We start from the raw sequence: 24,644 nt of genomic DNA on the forward strand, positions 1-24,644 counted from the left end.
TGCAGACAGGGTGGCGTGAGTGGTGAAACAGAAGAGTAATTGTCTGTTCTTTTGAGTTTGATGTTGAGTCTTTGCTTGACAATGATGTTAGGATATATACAGTTGAAGTCAGAAGTTTACATACACCTTTAAACTCAGTTTTTCACAATTCTTGACATTTAATCCAAGTAAAAATTCCCTGTCTTGGGTCAATTAGGATCACCACTTTATTTTAAGAATGTGAAATGTCAGAATAATAGTAGAGAGACTGATTTATTTAAGCTTTTATTTCTTTCATCACATTCCCAGTGGGTCAGAAGTTTACATAAACTCACTCACTATTTGGTAACATTGCCTTTAAATTGTTTAACTTGGGTCAAACATTTTGGGTAGCCTTCCACAAGCTTTCCACATTGTAACGGCGTTCGTCTGTAGAAGGAGAAGCGGACCAAAATGCAGCGTGGTGGTTACTCATGTTCTTTAATGAAATTGAACGCGAAAACCTATACAGCCTATCTGGTGACAATAAACACAGAGACATGAACAATCACCCACGAAATACTCAAAGAATATGGCTGCCTAAATATGGTTCCCAATCAGAGACAATGAAAATCACCTGACTCTGATTGAGAACCGCCTCAGGCAGCCATAGACTATGATTTACACCCCCAAGACAAAACACACCACAAAAACCCATGTCACACCCTGGCCTGACCAAATAAATGAAGACAAACATAATGTGTGTTATGCCCTGGTCGAAATATATTAAGTTGGGTGAATTTTGGCCACTTCCTCCTTACACAGCTGGTGTAACAGAGTAAGGTTTGTAGGCCTCCTTGCTCGCACACGCTTTTTCAGTTCTGCCCACAAATTTTCTATAGTTTGAGGTCAGGGATTTGTGATGGCCACTCCAATACCTTGACATTGCTGTCCTTAAGCCATTTTGCAAGTATGCTTGGGGTCATTGTCCATTTGGAAGACCCATTTGTGATCAAGCTTTAACTTCCTGAGTGATGTCTTGAGATGTTGCTTCAATATATCCACGTAATTTTCCCCCTCCTGATGCCATCTATTTTGTGAAGTGCAGCAGTCCCTCCTGCAGCAAAGTACCCCCACAACATGATGCTGCCACCCCAGTTCTTCACGGTTGGGATGGTGTTCTTCAGCTTGCAAGCTTCCCTCTTTTTCCTCCAAACATAACAATGGCATTATGGATAAACAGTTCCGTCTTTTTTTCATCAGAGGACATTTCTCCAAAAAGTAAGATATTTGTCCCCATGTGCAGTTGCAAACCGTAGACTGGCTTTTCTTATGGTGGTTTTGGAACAGTGGCTTCTTCCTTGCTAAGCGACCTTTCAGGTTATGTCGATATAGGGGAGTTATTTTACTGTGGATATAGATACTTTTGTACCCATTTCCTCCAGCATCTTCACAAGGTCCTTTGCTGTTGTTCTGGGATTGATTTGCACGTTTCGCACCAAAGTACGTTCATCTCTAGGAGACAGAATGCGTCTCCTTCCTGAGCGGTATGACAGCTGCGTGGTCCCATGGTGTTTATACTTGCATACTATTGTTTGTACAGACGAACGTGGTACCTTCAGGCATTTGGAAATTGCTCCCAAGGATGAACCAGACTTGTGGAGATTTGTGGTATGGTTGAAAAACGAGTTTTAGTGACTCCAACCGAAGTGTATATAAACTTCTGACTTCAACTGTACACCAAGGTAAGTATTTGTCATGCATCATCTGAGCAGGATCAGGTGGTAAGAGGTCTCATCAGGGTCAGGCAGCCAGGGAAGACCAGTCTGTGACAGCGCAGTGGTGAACTTTTGCCGATACAACACTTTATTCTCTCTGTTGAAGCAAGCACTAGACAAGCAAAGACTGAAACTATTTTAAGGCAGTCTGACAACCTTTAAAGTTGCTTCTCCAAAATGTATCAAGGGTTGATAGAGGCTTTTCCCAATGACACAAAACATGTAAAATAAAAATGTGAAGAAGACCTGGGAGACACTATTGATGATGATGAATGGATACAGATGTTAGAATGCCCAGTCATGTTCATATCATCTCAGACATAAATTACTGCAGTTTAAAACCATCCATAGAACATACTATATGCCAGTTAAACTGAATATCATTCACTCAAATTGTATTCTTCTGCTGGAGGTGTAAAACACAAAAAAGGGACATATTTGCGCATGTTCTGGTCTTGTGAAGGCTGGCTGAATCCTGGCTGAATCCTGGCAAAGACTATGTTCTTTTATCATCTCAGTATGCAGATTCCTCCCTTCTCCCTGTTTTTGTTTGCGTGGAAATGTTGATACTGGAGACCGTTATCAGAAGAAACTGTGTAACCTAGCATTTATAACGGCTAAGAAATAGAGTGACATTAATTGGAAGGTTGGTTATCCACCAACAATGGATGGAAGAAATGTCAAGTTATGTATTACTATATTTAATTTATTACAACATTAAGGGTAAACTGTGCAACTTTCATAAGGTCTGGATTCCTTATATGGAATACTGTACAACAAAATGAGTCTGTGTTGAAAACATCTCCACATCAGGGGAGATACCTATTTAGGCAGTCTGATGGCCTGCTGATAGAAGCCGTTTGTCAGGTTCTCGGTCCCTGCTTTGATGCACCTGTACTGTCTCCGCCTTCTAGATGGTAGCGGGGTGAACAGGCCATGGCTCAGGTGGTTGTTGTTCTTGATGATCTTTTTGGCCTTCCTCTGACATCGGGTGCTGTAGATGTCCTGGAAGGTAGGCAGTGTGTCCCCGGTGATGCGTTGTGTAGACCGCACCACCGTCTGGAGAGCCCTGTGGTTGTGGATGGTGCAATTGCCGTACCAGGCGAGGATACACCCCGACAGGATGCTCTCAATGGTGCATCTGTAGAAGTTTGAGGGTCTTCGGGGCCAAGCCGAATTTCTTCAGCGTCTTGAGGTTCTTCACCACGCTGTCTGTTTGAAGGGACCATTTTCGGTTGTCAGTGATGTGCACCGCGAGGAACTTAAAGCTTTTCTCCCAGTTCGTTTTGTTTGTCAAGCCTACCAGCGTTTTCCCTCTTGCTCCCGTCTTTTTCTAGTTCCTGTTTTCTAGTTTTCCCGGTTTTGACCATTCTGCATGCCCTGATCCTGAGCCTTCCGGCCGTCCTGTACCTTGCCCCACCACACTGGATTATTGACCTCTACCTGCCCTGATCCTTCCTCCTGTCCTGTACCTTGCCCCACCACACTGGATTATTGATCCTCAGCCTGCCCTGATCCTTCCTCCTGTCCTGTACCTTGCCCCACCACACTGGATTATTGACCTCTACCTGCCCTGACCCTGAGAGTGCCTGCCATTCTGTACTTTATGGACTCTGATCTGGATTACTGACCTCTGCCTGCTCTTGACCTGTCGTTTTTCCTGCCCCCTGTTCAAGTAATAAACTTTTGTCTCCATCTGGGTCTTCCCTGAAATGTGATATTGTTTGAGTGTAATTATCTACATGCCAACATATTTGCATCAGAAAAAACATACTCAAGACATTGCATGGACTTTTGTGTTGATGCCTCATAAATTTATTTACATTCTGTTAGGTGTTACAATAAAATACAATGCCATCCTTTCAAAACACCATTGTAAGCATGCTTGAAAACCCAACTTTAAAGTAAATCCTTCAAACATTTTTAAAAGGCTTCACAACCAAAAATGTATTCTCAAATTGATACAACTATTTATATTTTCAACCAAGTTAAATGTCCTGCTTTAAATGACGTGCAGCTTATAAAGGCTTCATAAACACTACATGTGTTACAAATCATCTACAAGCATATGTCATGCTTTATAAAGGGTTCATAAATGTGGCATAACTGTGTGATATAACCCACGATGTCAAATGACACAAACCTGTACTTTATAAACGATGACATAAGCACATCTTAAAAAAGGCTTTATAAATCATATTAAATTGAAGGTTCACAAAGCATTTATAACCCTGTCATGCATCTTGGTAGAGCATTGCAATGCCCGGAGAGTGGGATCCTGAAAACACTCATACATAAAAATATATTCACGCATGACTGTGAGTCACTTTTGGTAAAAGCGTCTGCTAAATTTGATATTATTTTAAAACATTTCTAAGATGGCACAACTTCTTTCCCTCTTGTGTGCATAGTCAATACTGGACCAGACCTCAACTTTCCCCAAAATACTAGGCTGCAGGTTAACACTCTGTGCAGTCATGCACAGCAAAACACGTTGGCGAGACATTTTAAAATCCATTTAGATTTTTTTGCCTACTTATGTTTTCTTTTCCCAAATAAAATGTTCTTCCAGGTTTCAGATTTCCCCAATTGTTTTAGGTTCTCCCTCATTTTATTCACGTTTTTAATTGAAAAAATACAACATTTGATTTTCTGTCTTCAACACAAAGCTTAAGCCGCATTAGGGGATGACTTGAGGTATGTGAAAAATCTAAGAAACATATATTTTGAGTGTAGTTGCCCATGAATTCAGTGCTCATGCCCTGCATTGTTGTTTGGTCAGAGGGCTTTTGTTACGGAACAATCGCACATGTGATGATTATGTGCAGTGATTAGCATTATGACCACCAATGGAATGGGTGGAGTAAAAGGCCAGCAACAGTCACTGTACACTGTACAGTGATTCGCATTCCAAATTTAATACAAATGTCACTTATATATGAACAAATATGAATCATTGTTCATGTTTAGACAACTATTTTTCATATATCATGAATACAGATTGACACTTTTATACTATGAATTCAATACATGACGTACTTTTATTTGGAAGAATTCCTAAATTCCGTGACCCGGAAGTATTTTTTTAGCGTTACAGACAAGATGCTGATCATGTGATGAGTTCGCAAATCAAAATGCCCAATTGTGGTGCCACTGGAGAGTGATAAACAAGTTAACCTTTATTCATTGTAATTTAAATTACTAGAGTTGAGTTAAATTCCATACTGTAGCTACCTCAGTCGTTATTTCAAATAATTTCGGTAACTTCACAGCAATTGCTAGCTAGCCAAAATGTTGCTAGCTAGCAGGCTCAGCTAAATAAAAATCCCCTTAGATACAGACATGTCTCAGTCATGTCATCACATGACTGTACATTAAATAATAGAATAATACGAATCAAATGGAGTTTCCCATCTCCCCATTTAGAGTTTCTGACACTGCACAGAAAAACAGACATGATAACTTTCTTTGTTGTTACTTTTAAGGTTGGAAACAACATGCAGTACCTCCAGCAGGCAGAGAGGCAAGAACCATCAATCCACTAGCTCAGGGACAGGCTACAGTATTCACAGTCCTGTGTAATGTTCAATATAATTGCTTTGCTGGACTTTTTGAAACTTAATGTATTTGTCTTTAATGTTTATTTGTTTTAGCTTTTAGTGATCATTTCTTAAGTGTTAATACATTTGTGTTTACATCATTAAGCCTTTATGGGTCTGTTATGAATGACCATAGGTGTCTGACTTTATAGTCAGTACAGCTTCATATGATACAAGGCATTTATGTATGTGTTATAAATCACCAAAGGGGTCTGACTTAAGTACAGTGTCATGCAAAATAGAGTCTATACAGGTTCTATGAAGGTTCTATCATGATCCAAAGGTTACTGTAGGATGTAAGAGGTATTTAAATGGGCTGATGAGCTTGCAAAGACCTGATGGGCCCAACGACGCACGGTATGGTTTGTTTTTGTGTGTGTGTGTGTGTACTGAGGAACATGTAACTTGGCGCCAGAAGACAGCCATTTTCAATGTTTTTAGGTTGGGGGCTTTCATAATGGTCAGTGTTCCTTGGTGTAATGTCGTCCCTAGACTATTGAACACACCACACATTTAAGCCTGTGATATCAGCCATTCAAAGCTGGCCTTAGTGGAGTGACCATAGAATTCTATAGGAGTGAACATACAGAATAAAGTACTTGTCATCATTACTAGTTAACAAAGTTAAAAAGTCATAATTATTGCTAAACCCTGCCCATTTCCACAATTGATCTTCTGAAAATGAGATTTTAAACCTAACCCTAACTAATGAAGGCCAAGTTTAATGTGTTGGTCAAGCAGACCTTCCACATATTTGGGCGGATGTGTCTGGGAATGAGATTAGGTGTAATGTGACTAACATGACTTCACTTTAGAGCGTATTCCAATCCCTTGACCCAACATGTCTCCCTTTATAAAGCACATGTTGCTATCATATTCCACATAGAGGGTTATGTCACATTTGACATGGGTGATTATGTCACATTTATGAACCATTTACAAAGCATGACATACGGTCATAGATACTTTGTAACACATTGATGTAGTGCTTATGAAGGCTTTATAAAGCCTTCATAAGATAAGCTGAATGTCATTTAAATGGGGATAAAACATGCAAAGCAATAATAAAATATGTATGACAATTACGGAAATTTAGATTTTTTACAAAGGAAAGCACTTTTAAGGAACAATAAAACAAACAATTGTGGTGGAAAATATGAACACTGGTTTAGGAGGCAACAAGTGATTAAGCTTAAAGATACTTTTCAAATTTACACTGACAGTACAAAACATTAGGAACATCTACTCTTTCCATGATAAACTGACCAGGTGACTGGTGAAAGCTACGATCCCATATTGATGTCACCTGTTAAATCCACTTAAATCTGTGTAGATGAAGGGGAGGAGACAGGTTAAAGGAGTATTTTTTAGTCTTGTGACAATTGAGACATGGATTTTGTGTGCCATTCAGAGAGTGAATGGGCAAGACAAAAGATTTACCTGCTTTTGAATGTGGTATGGTAGCAGGTGCCAGGTGCACCAGTTTGAGTGTGTCAAGAACTGCAACCCTGCTGGGTTTTTCACGCTCAACAGTTTCCCATGTGTATCAAGAATGGTCCACCACCCAAAAGATATCCAGCTGACTTGACACAACTGTGGGAAGCATTAAGAGTCAACATGGGCCAGCATCACTGTGGAACGCTTTCAACACCTTGTAGTCCATGCCCCGACGAAATGAGGCTGTTCTGAGGGCAAAATGGGATGCAACTCAATATTAGGAAGGTGTGCATAATGTTTTGTACATTCAGTGTATAATACAGTGTACAGTACATAGCTTGTCAGTACATTTCAAATGTTATAATTATTTTAGCTCTAAACATTTACTTAAATATTAGCCCTGTACAAATGTTCTTAGTTGTATTATATAGAAATAAAAGGGATTTGCGGTATGAATACTGTATGATGCATAAATTGTGTCATGAACTTGGGAAATACCTGATAATAATGATAATATATAATTTGAACTATGGGAACTGTGTCAGTTTTTTTCTCCAGTTGTGAATCACTCAATTTACAGTACAATTCACACCTTGTAATCGACGCAACCCTTTGATGCATTGAATATGCAGGCACTTACAAAAACATTTCAATACAGCAATTGTGGTTTTGTGGGGGTGGTTAAGACTGTTACTGCGATCAGGTGTAGGTGAGCAGGCAGAGGGTCAAAGTTAGACGCAAGGTTGTGGTTTGTGTGGAGGTGGTTAAGACTGTTACTGCGATCAGGTGGAGGTGAGCAGGCAGAGGGTCAAAGTTAGACGCAAGGTTGTGGTTTGTGTGGAGGTGGATAAGACTGTTACTGCGATCAGGTGGAGGTGAGCAGGCAGAGGGTCAAAGTTAGACGCAAGGTTGAAGACGGTCAAAGCAGTGATTCATTCTATTTTGCTCAGTTAACAACATCATCCTTTATTTTTTGAATAAATGGCTGAAAAATAAAAAGTTGAAAACAAATGATAGACATGTATGTCGGTGCAGTCTTGAACATTGCCGGTGATCTTCTTTTTGACTTGAGGTTCTCAGGATATTGGAAGACATCAAAGCATCAGCACACAGAGGAGGAGTGGAGATGACTAAGGGAGTCAAATACAGACAAAACTTAGATTTCAACAAAGTGAAGAAAAAAATACTTGAAGATACAGCATTTATTTAAGATTCACGTCTAGCAAAAAAAAAAAAAAATCAAAGAAAGGATTTAGAGACTTACCTTTCAAAAGTCTCCAGAGAAGCAATGGTTCTGCTGAGAAGTTATTTCAGCTTGAGATGAGACCGAGCTGTTTCATGGTGATTTGGGGCATCTTTCACTTCAAGTGAGTTTGTCCAGGTTATATTATGTTGGGATTGCCATCCTTGGAATGCTCTCTCCATAAGGTGCTTGACTGTATAAAGACTGCATAGTTTTGATTGGTAGTCCATTGTATATTACAAGAAGGGGATAGGTAGAATCCAAACATTAGCAAAGTATTAGCGGCACTGTAGCCGAGATGAGAAAAGATCTTGAAGCTTGGTTTTTGTTTAAGCATTTCTTCCAGTGTTATAATAATTAATTGTCCCGTGACTCCTTATTCTACTCTGCAGATTGGATGCTTTCCTTTCTATATATTTGTAATGACAGACATCTGTTTAACAGCTTTTACATCTAATTTGTTTTTGCCATAAAAAGGTATACTTTATAATAGATATTGTTCTTTCTTTGATGGAATTTAACAGAAATATATAAAAAAATCAAAATATAATTTTTACTCAAATGTCTGAAAATGTAACTATAGGAAGCATAATGAATTAGAACTAATAACAAGCTGGCTTAAAAATGAAAAAAATATGTCAACATATCTAACACTGAAAATGTTATTATCAATATAATTGTAGTTGCTAAAAACACAGCTCTTCTGTATGTAAGCATATAAATAATGGCAACATTGCCATTAAAGTCTACAAAAATGTGACTTCTCAGACTACACAAAACAAAAGAGAGCAACCAAAAATGTACTTCAAGCAGATTTAACTGAATAAATCTATGGACAAAATGTAAAGCCAGCAAAAAGATGTATAATATACTGCAGAAAAGCCCCATAATAACGACATGCAGAGCAGAATAAAGGTAGTCTATTTTTCTAATAAGAATTAGGCAACTGGTGAGTAATTGGGTTGTATTGTGGTGAATATTTTCTCTTCAGAACTGCAGTTCCTGCCCATTGCTAATGATGTCAGGGCCTGTGCTAGCTCATCCATGCTAAGTCCGCTTTGTAATCCTGCATTATATCTGCGCCCATAGCTCGTCGAGCTGAAGGAGGAGGGGGAAAAGTTAGTGGAGAAACCAGAGCCTGTGGCATCAAAGCTCCCTCGTCTGGAGCCTGACCTGGAGCCAGTTCTTGAGTCGGGCCGGGAACCGGATGCTGACCCTGAACCGCTAACACTGTAGGGACTGTAAAGGCCTTTACTTGATTGAGAAGAGGCTTCCAACAGACGCAGACCAGAACCCTCCTCAATCATGCTTCTATCCATGGCATCCTTGTATGAGATCTTAAGCTTTGTCTTTGGACAGGTGAGGTATTTGGAGTATCCACTGACATCTCGTAGCTTTTGTGCAGTACGTGCATCTAGGGTGCCCTTGTTGACTGCAACGTCTAGTGGAACTCTGCCAGTGACCTCTGGTTCGATCAAACCACCAGTTAGATATTGTACTTCCAGGAATCTCTGACCCGCCTCATAGTACAACCACCCTTTTTTTAATGCTTGTGCAGCAGACATTTTTTTTTTGGTTCTGGGATCCTCAAATCCATTGAAGGCCTTCTGTGCCAGGTTGATTCGGTCAACCATGATCTTATCCACAAGTCCCATGTTCATTGCATCTGAAACTGAGAACTTCTCTCCAGTGTTTGGATCAATGATGCCACCAACGCAAGCCTGAGCCTCCAGCAATCTTTGACCTGTGATATTGTCCACAAGATTTCTGTGCATGGCTTCTGTGACAGACACCTTTTCCAATGTGTCAGTATCCAGTATTCCAGCCACAGGCACGGTTTCTTCTGTTGGATCATTCCATATTGTTGCTGGGGGTTTGATAGAGGGAGCTGGGCTACTGGAGTAAGATGATGTGGACCCAAAAGAGGATGATCTGGATCTGGTGCCAGTTATGTTTCCAGACAACATGTCTGCAAACTCTGTGATGGACAGAGTTCCAGCACGGTATTGATCCAGAGCAGACTGGTCAATGAGGCCCTTTGTGATTGCATCATCAATGTCATACTGTCGGCCAGACCTCCTATCAATGATCATGGACTTCACAACACCATCAGATGAGGTTATAGTAATCTCCTCCCACTCACACTCTTGCTCTGCAAGCTCCATGTAGGTCTGTTGATCTATAAGTCCTTTGCGATATGCCTCATATACAGACATCTCTTTGCCTGTCTCTGGGTCAACAATGACTACCCTGCGTTTACGCACAGATGATTTGGAGGATGTCTTCCTCTCACGTTTCTTTTCTTTCAACAGCAAAAGTGCTAGTCCAGTTTCCGGGTCAATCATACATCGCTCCATCAGTTGCAGGTAAGTGAGGTTCTCCTCAGTGTTAGGGTCAAAGAAGCCTTTAGTGTCATCAGATGGGTCTGTAAGAATGCCATTCATCTCCTCATCAAACAGGCCACGTGTGTAGGCCATCTCGACTGGCAAGCGGTGACTCTCTTCTGGGTCAATGATCCCACCAGTGGCAATTTGGGCTTCCAATAGGCGAATGCCGTGGTCTTTCAGAATGAGACCCTTTTTCATGGCCTGGAATAGAGAGATGATCTTGCCAGAGTACGGATCCCTGTAGCCTGTAACGGCACGCTCAGCAGAGATGAGCTTGTCTTTGAACTCTGGACCAACAACTCCCATTTTAACAGCTTCACCAACATTCAGTTTCAGGTTCTTTATTGGGTCAATTATATATCCTGTTGCTGCTTGAGCCTCAAGAAGTTCAAAGGCTGTCCCGGGTCTTATCATGTTCTTTTTCATTGCTTGGTAGATGGACAGACGGTCTTTGCTGGATTCTACATATACTCCGGCAATGCAGCTTGTGCCCTCAAGGTACTTCTTCACTTCTCTGCTGACCTCCTCTACTGAGATAAGGCCTTCAGTGAGATCATTGTATGTCTTTTGGTCAATAATCTGTGAACGAAGCAGCTCATCTAAGGTGATTTGCTTTCTGAGACCCTTGAAAAGCAGCCTTCTGTCGGCCAGTGAAAGTAATCGCAGACCACTCTCTTTATCAGCTTTGCATCTCTTCAGCAGCTGGGCATAGGTCTGTCTCTCCTCTGTGGTTGGATCAACATAACCTTGTACATCACTGTTTGGATCAGTGATCCTGTCATGCGTTTCCTTATTGATGTATCCGCGTTGCGTGGCAACATCGGTGGGAAGGTGGAAGTAGTATTCTGGATCCATAAGTCCCCCAGTGGAAGCCTGGGCTTCAAGGAGCCTCAGGGCATAGTCCTCAGGAACAAGGTCTTTTTTCATCGCTTGGAAGAGAGAGATTACTTTTCCACTGTAAGGATCCTTGTAGCCAGTGACTGCCCTCTCGGCAGAGAGAAGTTTGTCATGGATTTCAGGGCCGACTAGCCCTTTGCGCACAGCTTCGTCAACTGTTAGCAATTCTTCTTTCACTGGGTCAATGATGAATCCTGTTGCCGCTTGGGCCTCCAGGAGACTGATAGCAAAATCAGGCTTAATGAGACCTCTCTTCATGGCCTGGTAAATACTAACCTTAGATGGGGAGTCTGAGAGGATTCCAGCAATACTGCCTGTGCCAAACAAATACTGCTTTACAGATGGCATCTCCATTACCTCCCGGATAGTTTTCTTCTCTTGCTTCAACATGTTGTATGTTTGAAGGTCGATAATGCGAGAACTATAGAGCTCCTCAATAGTGACTCTTCGTCTGATCACATCACAGGACATGCTCTGTTCTCCTTTCAGTATCTCCCTTTGTTCAATGATTTCAATGACGATGATGATCATTCTCTCCTTTGTGATTTGCCCGAGGCGATACTGCTCCAGGAGCCTTAGCTTTTCCTCCTCGGGGAGAAGGTTTGACCCCATGACATCCCATAGGGTCATTACCTTCCCTGCATAGCTCGGATGAGGGATATCCACTTGAGTGTTAGTCAAGTCTGTCTGTGCCATTTCTTCAGTGTATACGTATGACTTTTCCACGGGACTTTGAGCTTCAGCCTTTGATAGCGGCAGGAAGCACAGACCGGTATCTGCATCTCTTATACATTTCTCTTGCAGTTGTTTGTAGGTGGAACTTTCATTATTGTTGGGATCAATGAAAGCTTTGATATCCCCTGAGGGGTCAGTGAAGTTATTAGCCATTTGCTTATTGAAATAGCCACGTTGGAAGGCCACATCATTTGGAACACAGTGGCTGCTGACTGGATCAATAATCCCTCCTGTGGCCACCTGAGCTTCCAACAGGGGAATAGCATGTTCTCGTAGCACAAGCTCCTTCTTCATGGCTTGGTAGAGGGAAATCGTGTTGCCCGTGTATGGATCTCTGTAGCCAGTCACTGCTTTCTCTGCTGACAAAAGTTTCTCGTGAACCTCAGGACCAACAACTCCTGCTTTCACAGCATCATCCACAGTGTACCTCTGGTTTTTGACAGGATCGATAATGAAACCGGTTGCTGCTTGTGCCATGAGCAACGAAAGACCTGTATTTTGTCTCAATATGTTCTTCTTCATTGCTTGATAAATGCTAACCTTTTCCTTTGATTCGCCCATATAGATGCCTACAATCTGTCCATCTGTTCCTTGCAAGTACTTTCTGACTGAGTCAATGTCACTGATTTCTTTGGGTTTCTTTTTACCCTGTTGTAGTTGATCATATGTAGCTTTATCAATTATTTTGGATTCAAACAATGAGCTGGCAGTGACCGATGACCTAAGCCCTTCAAAGCTGGCCTGTTCCTTTTCCTGTTTCTTAGCCTCCTTTTCATCAACCATTGTGACAATGATTGTAATCATTCTTTCAATAGTCACTGTTCCAGTTCTGTACTGTCGAATCAACTCGATTCTTTGTTCCTCTGTAATATATTCAGAGTTTATGATCTCCCAAATAGTGACTTTCCTTCCTTTGAAAGGTCCATATGGCAGATCCATAGTTGCCTGGTTCAGGGCATCTTTGATCTGGACCTCAGTGTATTGATGTTCCTCTTTTGACTTATAATGTCCCTCTTTTGACTTTTGAATTGCTTTCTCTGAGAGCGGAAGAAATGGAAAACCAGTCTCTTTGTCAGTGATACATTTTTTCATGAGTTGTACATAAGATGCATTCTCCCACGTGTTAGGATCAAAGAAAACTTTAGTTTCATCAGTGTTGTTGCTCAAGGTCTTGTTTGTTTCATCGTTAAAATATCCACGTTTGCAGGCAACATCATGTGGGATGTGATAACTTTTAACTGGATCAATTATACCTCCAGTTGCAAGCTGAGCCTCTAGCAGACGGATACCCTGGTCTTTCTTAATGAGGTCTTTCAACATTGCCTCAAATAGGGATAGATTCTTTCCAGTGTAGGGATCTTTGTATCCATTAACAGCTCTCTCTGCAGACATAAGTATTTCATGCATCTCTGGGCCAACAAGACCTGATTTAACAGCCTCATCCACAGTGAGCTTCTGATTTTTGACAGGGTCAATTACAAATCCAGTCCCAGCTTGAGCTTCAAGAAGAGTCAATGCAGTCTCGGGAGAGAGCATCTGTTCCTTTACAGCTTGATAGAATGGTATTTTCTCATTTGTTGACTCAATGATCACTCCAGCAATGCTATGTGTACCCCTTAAGGCTTTCGTAACAGGCTCCATCTCAGAGATTTCTTTGACAGTTGTTTTACCATTATGCAATTTGTTGAACAGGTCTTTATTGAGGATCTTAGATTCTAGAAGTTCAGCTGCAGTGACAGGAATCCTCAGACCGTCAAACACAATTTCATTCTTCTTCTCTTTGTCTTCCACAACGCTAATTACAATTTTGATAATTTTTTCCACAGTAATTTTTCCGGTCTTGTACTGGCGAATCAGATCCTTCCTCTGTGCCTCTGTGAAATACTCTGAGTTAATGATTTCCCAAATGGTCACAGTCTTTCCTTGGAATCTTCCAAATGGTACAGAGATATTCGCTTTAGTGAGTACCTCTTTAGTTTCTTCAGTTGTGTAGGTCTTGTCACTTTGTGTAGCCTTCTCTGTGATTGGTAACATAAGTAGGCCTGTCTCTGCATCTGGGGTGCATTTCTCCAATAGTTGCTGATAAGTGAGGCTCTCCTGAGAGCTTGGGTCAATGAATAACTTTGAGTCATCAGTAGGGTTTGATAGAGTTTTGCTCATCTCAGCATCCAATTGGCCCTGCTTATAGGCTGTCTGGAGAGGCACACGGTGACTATTGACAGGGTCAATTATTCCACCAGTTGCAATCTGAGCATCCAGAAGTCTAATGGCCTGGTCTTGTTCAATCAGACCTTTTTTCATGGCCTCAAAGAGTGAGATTTTGTCTCCAGTGTAAGGATCTTTGTAACCAGTAGCTGCTTTTTCTGCAGAAAGCATTTTGTTATGGAGTTCTGGACCTATTAATTCCTCCTTTACAGCTTCATCCACAGTGAGCATTCTGTTATTCACTGGATCGATGATGAAGCCAGATGCTGCCTGAGCTTCAAGAAGCATTGTAGCAGCGCCAGGAGAAAGTTTATTCTCTTTCATGGCCTGATACACACTCATTTTTTGCTTGGCTGCAGTCAAGACTCCACCAACACTATTCTTGCCTTTCAGACATGTTTTCACTTTCTCTGTCTTGCTCAGGTCTTTCACTGTGGTTTTGCCTTTTTTCAGCTTATCAAAGTCCTTCTTGTTCAGTATACCAATGTCATGGAGCCTGCTGGCAGGAACCTTCTCCCGAATCCCATCGAAAGAAAATGGTAATTCTTCGTTTTTCTTCTCACCATCTACTACTGCAGACCCATCGAATACTTTCTTTGTTGTTCCCACCATTGTCATTGCAATCAGCTGATCTTCAGGGACCTCATCCGTTTGCATCTCCATTTCTTTAGTGTGGGATTTTGCTGATGTTTTTAATGTAGAAAGTTGCTGCAGCTTCTCTCGAAGCTTTTCATTCTCCTCACCCAACAATTTCTCTTGTTCAAGCCTTTTCTTTTCAAGATCCTGCATCTCTTTCTGCTTGTTGCTCATCTCCTCCTCAGCATCCTTCTGCTTTTTAACAGCGGCATCCATTGTAGCGTGGAGTTTCTTCTTCTCCTGTTCCATCTGCTTCTTTTGACGATCCTGCTCATCTTTGAGATCTTTGGCCTTCTTAACCTCATCCTCAAACTGTTTCTCAAGCTTATTTTTCTCTTCTTCAATGAGCTTTTCTTTTTTCAACAACAATTGTTTTTCTGTCAGGAAAGTCTGCTCAAGAACGATCTTTTCCTTTTTAATTTGTTCCTGTTGGGCATTGGCCATCTAATTTGGAGATAAAAAAAAAAAGACAAAATTAATACAACTCCAAACATACCTTTTTCACATGTTCTTAACATTATATTACACTGATTATAACTTCTAAATAATGTAATCAATATATGTATATATAAATGGTATTGTATATACAGCATATAACTGTATTCTGTATTCTATGATTGGAAATTTATTTGAAATCGGTTTAATTTTGAAATGCAATTATAAACATTTGCTAGAAAACATAATTGGATTTACAAAATGCAGCAACATTTGGTAATTCATGAGAAATTAATGGACACTTAGTATTGTTGACAGTCTCTGCAATTCACATGAATAGTAACTTTGGACCTCCTTTATGTGTTAGTGTTTTTGAGAAGGTTATGGATATTTGCAAAGGGGTGTGCAATTTTTATTTCACAGGATTATTTCACATTCTGCAATACCTCTTTAGAATTGTTCTGTAGATCTGCAGCCTCTTTTTGTAATTTCTCATTTTCTTTCTGAAGGTCAGCTATGGCTTTGCGTAGGTCATCAGACTCTTTGCTGCTCTGTAATCTCTGCACCTCCAGTTTTTCTACAATTACTTTTTCTGAAGCATGTTGCTCTTTTTCTTGGAGACGAACCCTGATCTCATCTGCTTGTTTCTTGAATTTCTTGGCCTCCTCTTCTGCTTTAGACTGAGCATCACTAAGCTGTGTCACCCTAAGCTTCAGTTTTTCTGCCTCCACCGCAGCTTCATGCTGCCTCTTGCGCTCAGCCTCTAGGGATCTTTGGAAGCCCTCTGTCTCCTCCTCAAAACGTTGCTGCATCTGCTGCTTGTCCTCCAGCAGTTTTTGGGCCTGCTTCTGAGCCTTGTCCTTTTGTTTCTGGAGATTCTCTGCCTCAGCTTTCAGTTTAGCTGCTTCTTGGATAGCTTGCATTTTCTCCTTCAGCATTTTGTCAGCAAGAGCTCTCTGTTCTTCAAGCTCGGACTCTGTAATCTGTCTCTCTCGGGCTGCCTCCTGAGCTTCTAAGCTTAGCCTGGCAGCATCCTCCGCAAGCTTCTTCATGTTCTCAGCTTCCTCTTCCAGGAATTTCTGAGTATTATCTTTGTCTTTACTCATGAGACGCTGGTTTTCATTCTCAATTCTAAGCTTAAGTTTGATCAGCTCCTCCATCTGGACCTTGATCTTGAATAGCTCATCCTCCACTTGAGCTTTCTGCTTGACAGCATTGCTAACTTCATCCTTCTGGCGCTGAAGCTCTTCATCCAAAACAGATTTCTGCTTATCAGTCTCATCCAGTCGTAGTTTCACCTTTGTCAGCTCCTGCTCAACTTGTTTCTTCTGTTTCACTGTTTGTTCAGCTAGCTTTTTGTGCTTGGTCATCTCTGCATCTGCCTGATGTTTCTGTTTCAGAGCAGCAGCCTCAGCTTCTGCTTGCTTTGCAGCCTCCTGCTCTGCTTCCATCCTCAGTCTCTCAGCATCCCCCTGAGCCTTGGCCTGTTTGGCAGCCTCAGCTTCAGCTGCTTTCTTCTGCTTCTCAGCATCCTCTGCTTTTTGACGGAGTAAAGCAGCCTCTTTCTCAGCTTTCTCCTTCGCCTTCTCAGCTTCTTGTACAAGATTCTTAGCCTTGTCAAACTCCTCTTTGAGCTTGCCCTGGAAAAGATTGTCCTCTTTCTGCTTGACCAGAACAGCCTGTGCTCTCTTTTCTGCAGCACTACATTTCTGTGCAGCCTCTTTGGCTAGACTAATCTGTTTATCTGTTTCTTTGTCAGCATCCTCCTTTTGCTTGTTAGCATCAGCAGCAATCTTTTTAAGGCGCTCCACTTCTTTCTGAGCTGCCTGGCATTGTCGCGCTGCCTCTTCCTCTGCTGCAGTGATCTTTTTTACTTTCTCTTCAGCTTGCTTCCTTTTGTTCTCCTCCTCTAAAGCATGCTTTCTGAGTTTCTCTGATTCTTCCTCCGCCTTGACTTTGTTCTTATGTGTCTCATCTGCAATGCCTTTAAGCTTGTTCAACTCCAACTCAAGATCCAACTTGCCTGTTGATGCCTCCTCAAAGTTTAGTTTTAGTATGCGAATCTCCTCTTCGACCACCCTCCTCTGCTTAAGAGTTTCCTCTACAATCTTCTTCTGCCTCTCCAATTCAGAATCAGAAGTTTTCTTAAGCTGGGTGATCTTTTCATCAATGTCTTGCTTGTGCTGTTTTGCTTGGTCTTCCAGGACCTTTCTCTGATAAGCCTCATCTTCGGCTTTTCTCCTAAGTCGCTCATTTTCTGCCTCTTTATCCTTCAGGGCAATCTCAGCTTCAGTTTTCAGACAAGTTGCTTCATTAATGGCTGCCAGTTTTTCCTTGAGTATCTTCTCAGCCTCTCCTCTTTGCCGAGCTGCCTCATCCTCTGCTACCTGCCTCTGCTTCTTTGCGTCTTCAGCAATTGATCTCAGCTTAGTCGCCTCTTCAGCTAGTTGCCTCATTTTCGATGCCTCAGACTCAAGGAGATTTCTGCTTTTCTCTGTTGTAGACATGGTCTCCTTCTCAGCTTTGGACTTCATCTGAAGAAGAACTTCCATTTCACGTCTTACTTTGGCCAGTTCATCTTCTAGCTCTTTCCTTTGTTTTACAGCAGCATTCACCTCATTTTTCAGGCGCTGGAGCTCTTCATCCAATAGAGACCTCTGTTGCTTACCATGGTCAAAGTCAGCCCTTAGGCGAATTAGCTCTTGCTCTGCAGAGAGTTTCTGCTGGGCCATTCCCTCTGCCAATTTCCTCTGTTTCTCCAGCTCCTCCTCTGCCATTTCCTTTTGTTTAAGAGCAGCCTCTTCAGCCTTAGCCCTTTTCTTTGCCTCTCGCTGAGCGTTCTCTTTCTGCTTCTCTGCTTCCTCCTGAGCCTGGCTCTTCTTATGGGCATCTTCCTCAGCCTGGAGTCTCAAACGGAGTGCCTCGTTGGCTTTCTGCCTCCACTTCTCAAGTTCCTTCTCTGCTTCCTCCCTGGCTTTGTTGGCTTCCTCTTGTTGCTTCTTGAGGCGCTCAGCCTGTTCCTGCAACTGAATAACAGTGTCCTGTTCTTGTTTCAGTGATGCCTCAAGCTTTACTGCCTTCTCGTTAAAGGACATGCGTTTGGTTTGCAGCTCGGTGGCGGCACTCTTCTGTGCCACCTCCTCTGCAACCATGACCTGCCTCTGCTTCTCCTCCTCTGCCTGTTTCATGCGTCTCTCTGCCTCTTCAGCTTGCATCTTGAACTTCTGCACCTCATCCAGGGCCTTCTGCTTTTGCTTGGCAGCCTCTTGTTCTGCCTCAGCTTTGTGTTTCAGCTCCTCCTCCGCGTTGCGCTTTTTCTGAGTCTCTTCATTCACCTGCTTGCGAAGCTTCTCTGCCTCCTCCTGAGTAACTTTTCTCAGTCTCTCAGCCTCGACAGCCATGTCCCTGAGCTGCTGAACTTGGGCCTCAGCAGTGGCCTTCTGCTTTATGGTGGTCTCTAATTGGATTCTGATGATGTGGATCTCCTCTTCTATCTTGGTGTGACTGTACAGTGCTTCCTCAACCTGCTGGCTCTTGGATTGGATCTCTTGCTCTGACAGGTTCTTGAGTTCGTGCAGCTGCTGCTGTATGTTGTGCTTCTGTTTCTCTGAATCCACTTTCACAACCTCCCTCCTGCTGACCTCTTCTTTCATTTTCAACTTGAGCTCCTGGGCTTCTTGTTCCGCTTTAGCGATAGCTTTTGCGTGTGCCTCAGCTAACTGTCTTTGTTTGTCTAATTCAGCCTGCATCTCAGAAAGCTTTTTTCTCTCCTCCTTCTTTAGTATTTCAGTAGCTTTCTGTATTAGTGGAAGCAAAAGGTAAAGGGAAAAACAATGTTAAGTATTACAGTGTTAGAATATAAATGTTGAGTTGATTGAATTACTCAAAAAAAAGTCAAACGTTTAAGTATATGTAGGTACACATACAGTGGGGTCCGAAATGATTGACACTCATGATAAAGATGAGCAAAACTGACTTTAAAAAATAAATAATTTAAAAAGTTCCAATTGTTTTTGAACATACAATATAGCTCAGTATTTGAATTATGTATTTTAAAACAGAAATTTCTGCTCATCTTTATCAAGGGTGTCAATCATTTCGGATCCCATTGTAGAACAAAACGTTACTTCAAATGAAAAAACATTTGTTATCGACTGAGAGAAATGTTTGTTATTTGTTTTAGGGAAATAATCACACGTCTCGTCACATTTACTTAACGAATGGCACATATGAGACATTTTCACAACACTATTGGGATCTTGAATGGTATATCATGCCAATTAGGTATTTTACCTTGGGTCTTTTGAAGTAGCCATTTAATCTTTCATTACTAAGATAAAATACGAATCAATCAAATAACACTTGTCAATGTACTGACTTGGCTACTACTCTTCAACTTTACCTTGGACTAAGATTGTATTACCTTGGACTAAAATTGGAACTAAACTTGAAAGGACAAGAAGCTGAAAAATAATAATTTGCAAAGAGGGTATTACCCATAGAGAATATGCTTAGATTGAATTAGGTTGGAAAATAAAGGGGCAAACAAAACTGGTCACTTGAAATTATCATTCTGAGGTGGTCGTTAGTCAGACTGCAGAGTCCTAATCACCAGATCAGAGAAAATGGAGTGTGCAGAAATATTTTTGTTTCAAGAGTGAAACAACAAATTCAATTGCAGAAGAAAAAAAGGCTGGGGTTGAATGGGGAGCCTGATGTTTGCTTCAGATTTGAGTGGATACTGTAGGAAAACTAACTTGCAAGTGTAATTTAAAGACTTATTACACATCCATGAACCACAGTATAGGGAGAATGAGAGACAGATACTGTTAGTGACGTGTTAGGGATGTGCTGTAGCACCGGAATTTGAAATGACTATTTTTTATTACTCACCTTCCATACTGTGATGAGCTATACTAAAACTAATTCATTTTCTCATAGACCACATCAGCTCAAATATATTGAACCTTTTAATTAATACATTAATACATAAAGAGAGTGTTTTATAGTAAGTGTTGTTATCGCCTGGGTATTCAAGTCTGTTTGTGCCATCATGTCACTCCTTGACATGCCAAACATCTAAATAGTTGACATGGGCGCACAAACAGATCTCGGACCAGGCGATTGTTATTATGGTTGGTGGGTTTAATTAAAGTTGTCGGGAGCAGGGAGCTGCTGCCTGCCTTCAATGTGTCCCTCAATTACCTCCTCGTCCTCAAGGCGGCGCTGTGTCTCCGTGATAAACTTGATGTACTGGCTGGTCAGAGTCATTAGCTCACTGTAGCGGGTTCTCAGAGTCACATACTGAAAGACAATTTCAGATGTTTAGTAATCCCATATAATTGTTATCAACTTTAAAGCTACTGTAGCTGTAAAAGACTATTAAATAAATTCCCCATCGTGTCTATATGACCGACCTCTTGGATGATATTGTCAGATGCACACTCCATTTTGGTTTTCCTAAGGGGCGAAGCCAGGGGCTCCACCAGAGCTTTGTACGTCACCACCTGAAGCTCATAGTCCTGGGGAAAACACATGGACATAATATAATCATTTTATTAATGCAACAAATCTCCATATGCATGATCTTGTTTTAAGTGATTTGCATACGCACCTTGACCGCATCAATATATGCCCTTGCATGTTTTTGACACTCCTCAACCTTATCTTTGTTCTTCTCGATCTCTTCTAGGAGTTTCTACAATGATAAAAGATTGGAACACTGACTGTCATGATAATGTAACATTATATTCCATCATCGAGCAAAGAAGCTTCATCTCCACTATTTGTAATGGAAGCCTCCTGCTACCTTGTCCTGGGTGCCTCACATTGGTGGTGGATGAGGTGAGTTTCCCCTTTACTATGGAAAGCACTTTGAGCATCTAGGTGGAAAAGCACTATATAAATCCAATCAAATATTATTATTAGTCGTAGAGTACCTTCTCCTGTGCCAACTGTTGCATAAGGACCTTGCTGTCGCCGATGGGCATGGCCTGGATCTTCTCCTGCGTTTGCTTGGCATCACCGAGCCATCTGATGAGCCAGTCATAGCTCTCGTGGTAGGCGCACATCTGCCTCCCCAGCAAGTCCAGTTCCTGTTGGCGCAGGTCTATCTGGGCAAATACAACCTGCCAGCGCTCCTCTAGCCCTGCCACTAGTTGGCGGTAGTGTTCCAGCTCGGTGTTGTGCTCGCTGTGGACCAGCTTAATCCGCTCATTCACGGCCGCCGCCTTTTTCAGTTCCACCTGGAGATTGTCGAACGTCTTCTGGTCATCCTCTGCCTCGCCACGCATTGTCTACCAGAGTGAAAGAGGGAGACAAAGAGAGAGAGAGAGAGTAAAAGAGAGAGGAAGAGCGAGAAAGAGAGAAGGAGAGAGAGAGATAGAGAAAGAAAGAGTGGGAGAGAGAGGAACATCACTACAAATGCATAGAAATCATTAAGTTACTGTCGGATAACCAGTCCATGTAAAAGCATTGTCTATTCACCAACGGATAGAATACAGTTAATTCTAACAGAGACACTGTACCTTTAGCTGGGTGTGGTAGTTCTCCACCTCTTTTTCATCTGTTGGCATCTTGTTTACGTCTCGTAAACGGGCTTCATACTTTTTGAGGGTGTCCTCTGCTCCCTTTGTGCTGCGAATCACTATGTCGATGGTCTTCAGTCTGAACAAGGAAGGGTGTATAGTGTTAGCTGTATATGTAACATGACTCAGATCTACTATTTCCATTGAAGATGTTACTTATTGGTCCTATGGTTTTGATATGCATGTCGTAACAATCAGAGCCAGGAGGAACTCACTTGTCCAGGTACACGGAGGACAGGCTGTAGATGTGCTCCATCTTCTTCAGCGTAATATCCAGCTCAGAGCGCAGTACTGGGGTGGAGCCGGACTGCTGAGGAGATGCCAGCACCTCCTCTGTCTTCTCAGCCACATTGGTCAGGTCTTTCTTCAAGCCCTCCAACTCTGACTGGACTTTCTATGAGCAGAAAAGGGAATAATGGACCATAACTGGCTATTCCACCCGGGCATCCAAGCAGTCATGGAGTTGTTAACAAGCTAACCAGCAATGTACTGTAAAGTGAAATAGGGACACAAAGGTCTTCTGAAACTTCTTACGATCAGAAACAAGCAGATGGAACATACTAAACAGCATGACTGATCTAAAAATGTTAGTTTGTCTATTCTACTGTCTAACTTCATTTACTTGACACACAAGAACTTTAAATAGCTTCCTAAACAATAACCCCATGTTAAATGTGACCTGGCTCTGTTTAAATAGCTTCCTAAACAATAACCCCATGTTGAATTTGGCCTGGGTCTGTTTCAAATAGGCATGTTATCTAATTTGGGCTCAAACCTCATTACAGATCTACCATTAACTCTGTTTGCTTTGGGATTGGATGTGTGATTTATAGCAACCATTTACCAGTGGCCTGGCTACCCCTGAGTCTAAATGACATAGATACTGATTTTCTTCTATCTTGGTCGAGAAACAGCTACAACAGCAAATGTATCTTCCTCCATTGCCGTTAGACCCATAGTGAAGTGCCCTAAAACTCCGAAGGTGCCCCTATAATGTATTGTTGTATTGTCTTTGTGTTGTTCTTGTCTGTAACTGTTATGCACTGTGTCATCTATTTTGTGTGGACCCTAGGAAGACTAGCTGCAGCATGTGCAACAGCTAATGGGGATCCTTATAAACTAAACAAAACAATGTCACTGAGGGGTGACGTCACTGCAGTACCTTCTGCTCAGCGGTCCTCTGGGCGCAAGCCTTGAGCGGCTCCTTGTCCACGGGCTGTCGCAGATGTGCGACGGTGCGAGTCTCACAGCCCTCCAGCTTCAGACACAGGTCCTTGATCTTGGTCAGGTAGCTTCGGCACTCAGATTCATCTTGCTCACCTGAACAGAACAGAAGAAGATGAATTTACAGATCAATAGGACTAGAATTCTGGATCAGAAAATAGTGCTCTGTTCCCTGATTAATATTGAATGATACAAAGAGCATATAGCTGTGTATTTGCTTAAAATGATTTGGCTACATGGGTTGCATCCCAAATGGTATCCTATTCCCTATACAGTGCATTACCTTTGACCAGGATTCATAGGGATGTGGTCAAAAGTAGCGCACTATGTAGGAAACAGGGTGCCATTTGGGATGCATCCACGGTTATGGTACAATAGCAGGGTTAAAATAAAATATTATAAAATATAAAATATAATAAAATCACATTTTATTGGTCGCATACACATTTTTAGCAGATGTTATTGCTGGTGTAGTGAAATGCTTATGTTCCTAGCTCCAACAATGCAGTAATAATCTAACAACACACAACAATGCACACAAATCTAAGGGTAAAATAATGGAATTAAAAAATATAAATATTTGGACGAGCAATGTCAGAGTTTGGAGTATAAATATATATTTTTTGTTGTTGTGGCAGATGGCAGGGAGAGGTGAGGGGAGTGGTAATTGAGAGATATCTTGCAGGTAGCTTGCTCCATCCCCAAGTCTTATATGGACTTCCTGCCCCAACGAGGAAAAGCTGTGGGTCGTTAAGCCAGGGAGTGCTTGGGGATAAAGGAGGAAGCAGCCTGCACAAAGGGGGCAGAGGAGGTGAAAGACACGAGAGGTCCGAAGAGTGAGAGACAAGAGAGGTACAAAGAGTGAGAGACAAGAGAGGTACAAAGAGTGAGAGACAAGAGAGGTCAAAAGAGTGAGAGACAAGAGAGGTCAAAAGAGTGAGAGACACGAGAGATCCTAAGAGTGAGAGACAAGAGAGGTAAGAAGAGTGAGAGACAAGAGAGGTACAAAGAGTGAGAGACAAGAGAGGTCCAAAGACTGAGAGACAAGAGAGGTCCAAAGAGTGAGAGACACGAGAGATCCTAAGAGTGAGAGACACGAGAGGTACGAAGGGTGAGAGACACGAGAGGTCCAAAGAGTGAGAGACAAGAGAGGTCCGAAGAGTGAGAGACAAGAGAGGTCCGAAGAGTGAGAGACAAGAGAGGTCCGAAGAGTGAGAGACAAGAGAGGTCCGAAGAGTGAGAGACAAGAGAGGTCCGAAGAGTGAGAGACATGAGGTACGAAGAGTGAGAGACAAGAGATGTATGAAGAGTGAGAGAAAAGAGAGGTACGAAGAGTGAGAGAAAAGAGAGGTACAAAGAGTGAGAGAAAAGAGAGGTACGAAGAGTGAGAGACAAGAGAGGTACGAAGGTTGAGAGACGAGAGGTACGAAGGGTGCGAGACGAGAGGTACGAAGGGTGCGAGACAAGAGAGGTACGAAGGGTGAGAGACAAGAGAGGTACGAAGGGTGAGAGACAAGAGAGGT

The 24,644-nt window shown here is 42.0% G+C and overlaps 1 protein-coding gene across 8 annotated transcripts in view; it reads right to left on the minus strand.

Moving 5' to 3' along the window:
- Nucleotides 1-3,525: 3,525 nt before the first annotated feature.
- LOC135552367 (plectin-like) overlaps nt 3,526-24,644 on the minus strand; it is a 191,656-nt gene continuing 170,537 nt past the window's right edge. For all 8 annotated transcript variants that reach the window (XM_064983936.1, XM_064983935.1, XM_064983942.1 and 5 more), the window contains 10 exons: nt 23,060-23,217; nt 22,113-22,291; nt 21,838-21,976; nt 21,250-21,606; nt 20,925-21,008; nt 20,728-20,832; nt 20,516-20,614; nt 15,757-19,107; nt 8,037-15,319; nt 3,526-7,902 (listed from right to left, as the gene is read on the minus strand). In XM_064983936.1, coding sequence (XP_064840008.1) covers nt 8,954-15,319; nt 15,757-19,107; nt 20,516-20,614; nt 20,728-20,832; nt 20,925-21,008; nt 21,250-21,606; nt 21,838-21,976; nt 22,113-22,291; nt 23,060-23,217 — 10,838 coding nt within the window. In that variant the 3' untranslated portion in view covers nt 3,526-7,902; nt 8,037-8,953. The remainder of the gene's footprint in view (nt 7,903-8,036; nt 15,320-15,756; nt 19,108-20,515; nt 20,615-20,727; nt 20,833-20,924; nt 21,009-21,249; nt 21,607-21,837; nt 21,977-22,112; nt 22,292-23,059; nt 23,218-24,644) is intronic.

This window comes from Oncorhynchus masou, chromosome 13 (assembly GCF_036934945.1).
Source record: "Oncorhynchus masou masou isolate Uvic2021 chromosome 13, UVic_Omas_1.1, whole genome shotgun sequence".
NCBI classification, from domain to species: domain Eukaryota; kingdom Metazoa; phylum Chordata; class Actinopteri; order Salmoniformes; family Salmonidae; genus Oncorhynchus; species Oncorhynchus masou.